The 12,034-nt window shown below is 32.0% G+C and overlaps 1 protein-coding gene across 1 annotated transcript in view; it reads right to left on the bottom strand.

Moving 5' to 3' along the window:
• LOC129229736 (dynein axonemal heavy chain 2-like) overlaps positions 1-12,034 on the bottom strand; it is a 146,147-nt gene that overhangs the window by 69,119 nt on the left and 64,994 nt on the right. The window contains exons 21-22 of the mRNA XM_054864103.1: positions 1,690-1,900; positions 241-357 (exon numbers count right to left, since the gene is read on the bottom strand). Of these exons, the coding sequence (XP_054720078.1) occupies positions 241-357; positions 1,690-1,900 (328 nt within the window). The remainder of the gene's footprint in view (positions 1-240; positions 358-1,689; positions 1,901-12,034) is intronic.

The raw sequence follows: 12,034 nt of genomic DNA, 5'->3' as shown, positions 1-12,034 counted from the left end.
AAATTAGTCGATCTAAATAAATGTTGAAAACAATGAGCTTAATTCATTCTCATCATTATGGAAGTCTGAAAAATTATAGGAACATCAAAAATTGTCAGATCTGGTGAATAAGCAATTCGTCATTGCTCAAAAAAAAAAAAAAAAAAAAAAAAATGCAGACACCTATAACATTATATTTAATAGGCTATGAAAAACTAGAAAGAAAAAAAAAACATTAATTTTCAAATAAGATTTTCACACCTTTCTAGCTTCTTCTAGGGCAGGTAGAGCAGCATTTAAATCCTCTTGTGCAGCTACTGCTATTTTCTGGCACGCTCTTTCTTTCCTCTCTATTTCTACTTTCTTCTCTTGAATAAACTGCAAAATAGAAGTGAGTCAAATTTTACTTCTTGATAACAGCACTATAAATGTTTATATGCTTTCAGACTTTTAAAGAGAACATACAAGTAAAAGCTTCTGGCAGCAAAGTGGGGGAATTTGATAACAGGAAATCTTCTTAATTATGATAGAAATATATATTTGCTACTATTTTTTGTTCTAAACCAAGAGTGGCCAATTCGCATATCTTTAAAAATGACTTCAAACATTAACAATGTTGCCCACTACCTTTGGAATATTTTTGTTTGATGCAGAGAAGACAAAAGAAGGGGAAAAGAGGAAATAATATACTTTGAAAATGTTATTTTTAGTCTATTTATTAAATAACACATAAAAGAAAACAAACACAAAGAATTATATGCATGTACATGCAAAAAAATCAATCAATGACAAGTTTCAAACTTTTTCATTAAAAGGTCATATTGTAAAAGTGTTGAGAAAAATAATATGTGTGTGTGTGAAAGTGCAAGAAAATGTCAAACAAGAACCACGTTTATTGCTTGTTATTTTTAAATGAGAAAACACATGTTCACAAAAATATGCTCAGGGCCACATACAAAGGGGGGGGGGCTTGGGATTTAACCCTCCCTCCCAAAGTTCAGTTTGACATTTAAAAGTTCATTTATATTTAAAAATTTCCAAAAAAAATGTCTTTCATCTGTCTATTAATTGCATAAAACGCTTTCATAATAGATAACCCAACGACTTGAACATTAGCACAAGTAGTGCAAAGCTCCGTACGAAAGTTTTTAAACCCTCCCCAAAATTATTTTCCGGTAATGGCCCTGAATAAGCTGTAAGATCTTTTTAAAATTACATCTTTCTCGGCTTGCTAGAAGTGAGGTCGATATGTTCTATAAGCCGGGGCAAACCTAATCAGGCAACATCGTAATTATGCAATTAGGATCTGCATAGTCTTCACAATGTTGCCAGGTTAGGTTTTCTCCAACTATAGACTTTATGAGGCAAAGAAGAGATCCATGAAAGCCTCAGGACTGAAGATGTTAAAATGACTAAATCCTTGACAGCAAAGAAGTATTGAAAAACAGATGCAAATGGAATTGTTGGTGAAGTTGTGAACACTCTCACGATTTTTTTTTCTGCTAGCATCTTTGCATTTCGAGGTATTCTAGATCATTGTGGTGGTTTATTGGGTCTGTTATAATTCACAGCTGAGCAACTGCCACATTTCCCCAATCAACGGACAATCAGAACTAGACTAAGAAATTGGAGTCCTCTGGTTTTTAAAAAAAGCATACTGTAGTATGTTTGATCAAGCACATGAAATATTTTAAAACTTTAAACAATAACCTCTTTTTTTAATGCAGCAACACTTCTTTTTCTCTGGAGATCCTCAAGCGCTTCATCACACTCTCTTTCAGCAACAATCAGTTTTTCACGCGCCTCTGCCGTCTCAGCAGCAATTTTACGAACAGCATCTTCAGCTTCGTTAATTTTCATAAGGCCCGATGAAAGACGTTGCAGCCTAGCTTCAACTTTCTTTCTTTTCTCATTAAGTACCCTAGAGTTCGAGAAAAATGAAGCATAAATAATCTATTGTTGAAAAGCAATCATTTCTAAAACTAAAAGACAGATTCAAACTGAATTTTAAAGTACATTTTTTAATAAATACTGTAACGGATTCGGTGCGACTTCCACTTTCTTGAAATGAAGACACAGTTCTTGATAAAAGCACAGGAAATTTATTTACACTATGTACAGGAAAGATCTTCACCAACTGCTAAATTATTCATCAGCAATTAAGCAATTATCACACAACACCGTAAACTCAACGTTTTCACACGTATTTACTTCCAAATACGAAAACAACACAGCGAAATGCCTCGCTATAAACAGAGCAAATACACACTCTCAGTTCGAAATCCTCAATCGAAACTCCACTGTTTATCCATCGCTAACGGCTTATATAGACACCGAAAAGAAATTTCTCAAATATTCCACACGCTTCTGTAAAGTAGTAGACCGTTATCAAATTTTATCAATGAACAAAAAGGAAATAGGGGTCGTATACTTTAGCCATATGAAAAAGGGGTTGTATATTCATTACGGGAAACTATTTACAGGTTACGTTACTACAATAATTACTATTTACAGGATTTGTAACAATACTATAGGAATTTGCAAATTTTTAGAATGCTTGTGAATTTATGAAAACTGACTAAAGTGAAATTCCTTTGATAGTTCACCTCAATTGAGAGACCACCTTGCATGTTCTGTTCCTTTAGAATTAGACCAGTAAGAGGCACCCTATGAAATGCAATCTTATAACAGAGGAGGGTGACATTTTTTGTCATTTCTATTATAGGGATACAAGCAATCATCTAACCTTTGAAACCAATCAGTTGGCCATTCTTGTTTCTACACAAACTTCAAGAGATTAAACTTTTCAAGGAGGAAAAAATATTTTGTAAAAAATAGTTTCAAAAATTTAAACCAGACTACTGATGATTTACCAGTTATGAAATATTGAAAAAAAAAAAAAAAAAAATTGATGTGTAAACAGAATACAACCAACCTTGTATTCTTTGAAAAGCTAGTAAAGAATATCAGCCTAGTTATTTACAGAACCACCCCTTACGAAAATGGTTGATAGAGCTTTATAGAATTCTATAGAAATTTATATAGAAGTCTATAAGAAAGTTCCTACAGAAATTATTTCTATATAATTCTATAGATTTCCATATAGAACTTGAGAGTGAAGTTTCCATAGAGAATTTCTTCTATAAAGTTCTATAGAAACTGCTTTAGAATTTGAGCCTAAGATTTCTATAGATAATAAATTCTATAAAATTCAATAGAATTTGATCAGAAAACTTCCCTTACTGTAGAATTATGTAAAAAGTTGAGAATTCGTTCATTTTGTTTACAATTATAGTTTTCATTAGTGTTTATATAATACTTCTAGTTTGAAAAGGCTAAAAAGCCTTAATTAATTAGGAAGTTTAATCCCTAAAATAAAATGGTTTAGTTCCTAATTAATCTATTTAATTTTAAGAATAATTATTTTAGCAATTAATTATTTGTTAAGGTCATATTTTTTATTACAATGGTGGATTGTAGTATGGTCTTTAATTATAATACTGTTGCATTTTGTCATAGTTCGATGAAAAAAAATCAAACTTAATTAAATAAAAGAATATACTCATAAGAAATAAAAATTATTTATTATATACAATGTTTAAGTTATTTTATAGTAAAAATAAAATTTCTAAACATTGAAATTAATTCTAAGTGTGTGAGAAATCATACAACTTCTTGTCATTGTTTAATAAATAAAGTAATAAAAATTCCAAGATGCAACTCTGTATTTTGCCGCGAGAGTTTACCAGCAATACTTCTTTCTGTTAGGCATAAATGCCTGTTAATAACAACAGTAAATAATCCTATCTCATCACCTCACAACACCAATAGTAAAAGAATGTTTTTCCTTACTTATAATGTACTAGCATTCCCGTACCCGGCATTGCTCGGGTAATGGAATTAGCAGGGGTTAACAGTGCTTGGTGCACCTAGTTTCGAAAATCCCCTATAATAATTACTTATTACCTATAACTTTTTCTAATTTGGGGAGGATCCCGTGGCCCCTTGACTCCTTACATATATGCCTTTGTCCTTAACCGATCTTTAACTGTTATTAACGATCCTTTTAAAGTATTGATTATCTTTGCAAACACAGGCCATCCACATTTTATTGATATACCTATGTTTAAGCAAGAACTTCTTTGTGTACAACATTTTTAGTTTTTTTTTCTGGTGCTAAAATTATTAAGCTGCTTGATGAACTGACTTTGGAGAAAGCTACATAACATTGGCCATGTGAAAAAAAGTCTTCTCTTAAATTGGTCCCTGCTACTTTTAATGTCTGTCCTTGTGACTTATTAACGGTTATTGCAAAGCAAACTTTAACAGGAAACTGTACTCTTCTAAATTCAAAAGGATAGTTCGCCTGTGATGATGTTCTTAAAAACTTCGTTTCTAGTTTTGAAGAAATGAAAGCAATAGACAGAAACATTATGATTTGACTTGAGAAAAGCCTCGAAGAACCACGTGAGAAACAAAAACAATATCAAATTTATAGTTCGCTATCGACCAAAAGTTGAGATGAAGTACTGAATAATGATTTGAATGGAGGAAAGCCTTCGAAAATAAGGGATTTGAATTCAATGACAGGTTTTAATTTCTCAGAAATTAAGAGGTTTTAATTAATTTCTCCCGAACTAATTGAGATTTCGAAAAATCCTTTCTTAGTGGTTACTTTCGTAATCATGCGGACATGCCTGCCAAATTTCAAGTCTGAAGCTTCAGCGGTTTCGGCTGTGCGTTGATATATATATATATGTATATATATATGTATATATATTATCTCAGGACATTGATTTTTATATATTAAGATTACCAATCATTCTGCATGACTGGGGTAAAAGATTCTTATCAGCACTCATTCACATTGGTCGAATCGACCGAATGTTTGTTTCACTTTCGTTCACCCTTGGCGGGAACTCCGTTGTGGATGACGTCATAGAAAGCTTCTAGAAGGAATCTGATGGCACGTGTGCTCGACGATGGCAGCGATGTGTCCGTTCACGTGACTCGGATATGCTAATGACCCGGGGGGGGGGGGGGGGGGGGGGATATTTAAACTGCTCGCGGCTTTAGTTCTGCTGCTCTTCGATCATCTCTCGTCGTGGTAGGCGGTCGCTCGTTCGGCATTCGAACTTGCTTGTTCGTGCCGTTCGCCCTTTATTAGAAATGATTAGCTGGACTTAGCTTATTTCCCAATGGGTCTACTTCATCAAAGTTTTTAGTCAATAGTCATGCAGTTTGCGTTGCACTGTTAGTTATCTCATGCAGAAGTAGCATGCGGAGAGATTATGTTGTTAGCATTTATTTTTATCATTTACAGCGTGTTTTTATCTATTTACATTATCGTTTAAATAAACTTCATGAAAGTTAGAAATAGTTTGTCAAGTCTTATTTCCGAACTCACTCTGCTAGTATCAAAGAAACATTGGGGAGATATTATTAGATTAGAAATTCTCCCCAACACTTTCAATCTCTTTGCGCATGTGCCAGTCTGTTTTCCCTTTTCTGCCCCGAACGGTGATAATCGTCCATCTTGCACGTGCGATCGTCTATGCGTTGCACTGAAATGGCTGAACCTTGCCGAATTCGTTAGAAAGTATGTATTATTTTTGGGTTGTTTTGTTATATTTATATTTTTATTGTTTTTTAAACAAATTTGGAATGAAAAAACTTATAAATAGTAATTATAAAACAAAACTTGAATTTTAAATTCAGAATGAACTTCCTTATGCATCGGAAATAGCATTTGATTTTACTAAATAAATAAAGCTCATGTCTGAGTAATGACATTAATTTACTAGTGATTTTTGCATTAAAAATTTGTATGTAAGTAACAATAACTGAATGTTTGGACGTGTTAACATTGTTTTTAGCCTACTTTCCCAGTAAAAGTCAGAAAAAGAAGAAAAAAGCATGAAAGAAGGCTCAATGCATCTTAAAAATATCGCGAAAAACAAAAAAAATGTCAAAAATAATTAAAATAATTAAATAAATATCGAAAAATTAAAAATTGGAAAGTAGGGTATTGAGATGGGGAAAAATGTCTGTTGGTCTGTCGGTCTGTCTGTCTGTCCCCCCCCCCTAATAACTTTTGAATGAATAGTCCGATTCGAAAAAACTTTTTTTTTTTCGAAAGATCTCGGCAAGGACACCTCATTCCCATATTTTACTTTTTGATTTGAACTACTTTTTATTCAATTTTAAACAGTTCAAAAAAACTTAACATTAGCGTCTACGGGGAAATTCAAGGCAATTCCGAACTGTGAGGCAAATTTGCTTCAAACAGACTTTGTAGGAAAAAGCATTTGATGAAAAACTTGTAAGTAAAATATCTTTTTGATTTGAACAATTTTCCGTTCAATTTTGAACAGTTCAAATCCCTCAACAATAGCACCTACGGGGAAACTGAAAGTCAATGTAGATTCTGTACTTGAAGGCGGATTTACTTCAAACAAATTTTGTTGGAAATAACTCTTGACGCCAAACTCCAGAGTTTGACTCTGAGAATTTAGGGGCACTTGACTCCGACTCCTGTGCCCGACAATTAATCGTACTTCGACTCACCGACTTCGACTCATAGCTTTGGCAAAAATTTATACACGGAGGACAAATGACTGACTCCGATTCTTAAATATTCAACTCTGACTCCTTTATCCCAAGATGAGATTGACTTCGACTCCAACTCCGCAGCTATGGTTTTAACTGTGAAATAATTATTGTTGATCTGACTTGTTTTTACTTTTACGCTAAAGTTTTAATTTAGGTATTCAGTTTTCGGCGAACAAACTCGAAGTCATTTAAGTTTCTACAAAAAGATATGTGCAGACGATTTTTTTTTTTACAATGAAAATTATTTCTTTAAGTTGACATTTTTTTTGTTCTGTTTTGGTAAGTGCATTAATTCATTTAAGAAAATGTTTTTGGCAACAGGGGAAAAAGACGATTTTTTTTGATATGATGTATTTATTTTAATGAGATTATTAATTTTAACTTTTTTTTTTCGTTTTGAAAGCTGTTAAAGATTTTTTCAATTGAAAAAAGTGTATTAGCTGCTTTGTTTAAAAGTTGCTGCTATTTTATTTGTTCGTTTTTTCTTTCTTTTGTTTACTCATCTAATTTTTTTTTTAGATGAGTGAGGAATATTTTATTCCCAGAAATTAGCTTAAAGTATTTTAAAAATATGTTTGAAAACATTTGCGATTTTAGCTATTTTTGAGAATATTGATCAGGTACTAGAAAGTAGTATGGGTATACGGGAAAGTAGGCTCGTCTAGTTCTAGACAGAACTTCTTATTCATACTGATAGGGGTTTAAATATTTAATTGGCACTCCCAAATGGTACCACTGTCCAGTGTTACGAAGTGTCTTTATCTAACAATAATGTGTAATCGTTGTAATAAATTGCTGCACCTAATATTTTTAGGCATAATTTGGTTTTGTCAAACATATATTAATTATGTAAAGCATTGTCATTGTGTTTTATGAGACTCTTAATAGGATCTAGAGGCTGTATAGGAAAATCTATAGAGGCTCTATAAAAAGATCTATAGAAGTTCTATAAGAAGATCTATAGAGGCTCTATAAGAAATACCTGTATAGAGTTTTATAGAATTATGGCCCAATTTTCTATAGAACATTTCTATTAGCACTCCCAAATGGTACCACTGTCCAGTGTTATGAAAGTGTCTTTATCTAACAATAATGTGTATTCGTTGTAATAAATTGCTGCACCTAATATTTTTAGGCATAATTTGGTTTTGTCAAACATATATTAATTATATGTAAAGCATTATTGTCATTGTGTTTTATGAGACTCTTAATAGGATCTAGAGGATGTATAGGAAGATCTATCGAGGCTCTATAAAAAGATCTATAGAAGTTCTATAAGAAGATCTATAGAGGCTCTATAAGAAATACCTGTATAGAGTTTTATAGAATTATGGCCCAATTTTCTGTAGGACATTTCTATAGGATTCTATAAAAAATAACTCTATAGAATTTTATAAGAAGTATATAGAATTCTATAGAATTAATTTTATAGAAACCTATAGAATTTCTCTATATAATTCTATAGAAAACGGCCTATAGAAAATTGGGCCAAAATTCTATAAGACTCTATACAGGTATTTCTAAAGAATTTTTTTATAGAATTCTATAGACCATTTTCATAAGGGACATTAATGACTTTTCCATAAAGTTTAACATTCAAATACTAAGTAACAGCATTTTCCAGTCCTCAATTTAAAAAAAGAAAAAGAAAAGAAAAGCAGGAGGAGGGATGAATATGTACTAAAATAATAGAATCATAGCAAAACTACTTAGCATGCAAAAAGAAATCCTTCTGCAATGTTTCTCAAGTAAGACATATTATATCACTAGTTTTATCTGGGTATCTACAAAATTTGAAGAATGTTAAAAAAAATGTTAGAGCCTAAACAATATAAGTTTTTTCAGCAATAAAATGATGTCCAGCAAAGTAAAAAACTATTTGCTTGAGAAATGTTCAACTAAGAATGTACTATCTTTGCTAGTAATAAAACTGAAAATCTGGATCTATGGATGTCTCGATGTCTGGATCTTTGTGACGCGCAGAGTGCTTAAACCGTATGGCCGATTTTCATGAAATTTGGCACAAAATTAGTTTGTAGCATATGGGTGTGCACCTCATAGCAATTTTTTAAAAATTCGATTTTGCTCTTTTTCTATTCCATTTTTACTTCCTTTTACAAAAAAGGAAGTATTGTATTCGCAAAAAAATTTTCACCCAAAAAATCGGCCTTAATTTCTCTTTTGCTCACCTCCAAATGAATGTTGAGTTTTTTTTCAACCTGACCACACATGGCTATGTGCCTAGGAACGTACAGACACCCGAAATATCCATTTTGACGATCCCCGAGTTAATTACAACGAGTTTTCTCGTGACGTCTGTATGTACGTATGTATGTGCGTATGTATGTCGCATAACTCAAGAACGAAATGTCCTAGAAAGTTGAAATTTGGTACATAGACTCCTAGTGGGGTCTAGTTGTGCACCTTCCTTTTTGGTTGCATTCATATGCTTCAAAGGGGGTCTTTTGCCCCTTTTTGGGGGGAAATCATTGTTAATTTCAATGTAAACTCATGTGGTGTTATAATTTGGCGGACACTTGGCAATATATCGCCAGTCTTCTGGTCGCCAAGTTTTGTCTCCAACTTGGCGATTTAAAAATTTTTTTTTTTTTTAAAAATCTGGTTTTAATTTGGCCACTGTTGATGATATTTAGAGAGAAAACAATTGAACCATATTTAAACTGCCAATAATGAGAAAATGACATTAAATTGGAGTAAAAGGAAGTCATGTGATGCACACATCAGCTCGTTAAGAACATTTTACCGAGCAAATTATCATAATATGGACAAGCAAATTATCATAACAAGGACAAGCAAATTATCATAATATGGACAAGCAAATTATCATAACATGGACAAGCAAATTATCATAACATGGACAAGCAAATTATCATAACATGGACAAGCAAATTATTATAACATGGAGGACAAATTACCGTAACGTGGACGAGCAAACTATCATAACATGGACAAGCAAATTACTATAACATGGATAAGCAACCATAACATGGGCGAGCATATTAACATAGCAAATTGGCGAGAAATTCATTATATATTATTTGTAAATATACAAGTGAACCAAATGACCTTTTAATTTTCTTTAATGGGCGAAGTCATGCAGGTAACGCTAGTTTAAATGTAAAAATTATGTACTATTTAATTGGATAATATATGGGACTTACCGGACAAAATTGTTGGCTAAGTTTATTATTGTAACAGAAGTCTGAAAAGGTTGTTTAGAAGCTTTTACATCTTCATGCATCTCTGCAAGCAGTTTTGTGCCTTCATTGATATTCTATTCAAGACATTTGTACATAAACGGTTATGGAAATTAAAGTAAAACATGAAAATGGCACAGTAAGAATTTTCAAGTATTTTAAAGCAAAATAAAAGTTTTACAGTTATCCAAACAAATGTTATTTAGTTAGTATCATAATGTCTTAGTCTATTTGAAAATCTATGATTTACAGTTGATTATGTAAGTGTTTAATATTTTAAGTTGCTTAAAAGTGATTAATGGAGAACATTTGATAAATTTATAGCATGTTCTAAGGTTTTTTTTTTTTTTTTTTAAGTAAAACCAATCTAAGCAACAGTAGTCTATTATTAGCCATATATTACTTGAATAGTAAATAAATCAACATTATTTACTAAAAACCCGAAATCCCACAATAACTTTTAAAAATTTCATACAATTACGGAAAGATGCACTGAAGCAAAAGGTTTCTCAAAAAAAAAAAAGTTTTTGAATCATCTAAACTACTACTAACACTATAATTTAAATATATATTTCTTGCCGCCCTCTTGAAAAGACTGGTCTGGCAATTTTTAAATATAGGACACTTTTGTTAACAAAACACTCACCATATAGTTAATCAGAAAATAAATTTAACTACCAAAATGTTGTTTTATTCATAAGGTGGTGAGTGACACGAGGTTTTTTAAAACCTAGCCAAGATACTGCAAGTTGTAGTTATGACTAATTTTATTTTATATGTGCAAGCAAAAATAAATATTTTACTTGGGAGCAATTGCCAAATTAGTAACATTTCTCTATAGTTGGGGCAAACTTAACCTGGCAGCGTCGTAATAACGTGATAAGGTTCTGCATAGCCTTCCCAATGCTGTCAGGTAAGGTTTGCTCCAACTATTCGCAACTCCAGAGCTCGAATACCCTACCTTGCGAATATTTACAAAACTGCGAAAAAACTAAAACATTGCGTTCCACGTGTTCATTTTGGGCAAAACAAACAGTTTGTTATGTGTATTTTTTTTTTTATTTGCGTAATTCATCATTTGGAATCGTCATTCGCAACAGCGTAACATCAAAAATATCTGATATAAACTGTGAGTACACATTTTATTTATCTTGTTCTGAGTGAATTTGAATAAATATCAGTTTTTCAATTCGATGAAAAAAAGCGGACTTAACAGCAATGACTGGACACTAGGGCCATGCTGAAAAATTACTCTTTTCCTTAACCTAATTCCACATAAATGATCTAAATAACCTTTGTTACTACAGCATCCAACTGAAATGGACAGTATGCAAATAAATTTTCTTGAAAATATTTAGCGCAGAACAGATTGAAAAATCCAGAAAGAACGTTAAGAATTTGAACAATAAAAAATAAAAGTTTGGAATTTTTATCGCTAAAATATCGCTCCAACTTAACTTTATTAACTTTATTGCTCTGCAAAAGCTGTCATTATCGGTGGAAGAGTTTCGCCAAAAATCTGTTTATTAGGGTTATGGTTTTAAAATTGTGTGAAAGAATAATGTATCTTGACAAGATTTCGCATATCAGTTAAATCATTTCCATGACGAATGAATTAAATGCATGATGATTTCTTTTTATATCCAATCATATAGTCATAGAAATAAATTATCTAGTGTTAAATGTTACTCTTGACGGTCTTTCACGCATGTGCACTATGTGACACAAATGTCAACAAATGCCGTAAATGTCACGAAACTGGACATAATATGTACTACTAATGTATAGAAAAAACGGTACAAAATGAAAATGCTGTTCGAAGCGAACCAAAAATTTATGAATTCCGAATTCAACATCGTGAAAATGGCTGCCTCAGAACAACTTACTGTGTGTTCTGCATTAATTTTTTACTTTAGTAATACTTTTTTATTTCTAATCTCTTTCTACATGGGTCAGAATAACCAAAAGACTTGGAAAAATCTTTTCAAATGAATAAAGAACAAAAAATCGTGCATGCGAACAAAAATTTCTCTCATTTCCTAAGTTTAGAAGCAATTTATACGTTACAGCGTGCGTTTGTTTTAGTTTTTTCATTCGCCATTAGACAGTGACTGCTGCGCCCCCTATAGTTTGTTGGAGTTGCGAATAGGTTCAAACGAAATTTTCGAGAAATGGATCAACAAAAGGTGTTGATTAAATATAAAAGTAATATTTATGATAAAACA

The sequence above is a fragment of the Uloborus diversus genome, chromosome 9, assembly GCF_026930045.1.
Source record: "Uloborus diversus isolate 005 chromosome 9, Udiv.v.3.1, whole genome shotgun sequence".
NCBI classification, from domain to species: Eukaryota; Metazoa; Arthropoda; class Arachnida; order Araneae; family Uloboridae; genus Uloborus; species Uloborus diversus.
This window is presented reverse-complemented; position numbering and strand designations above follow the sequence as displayed.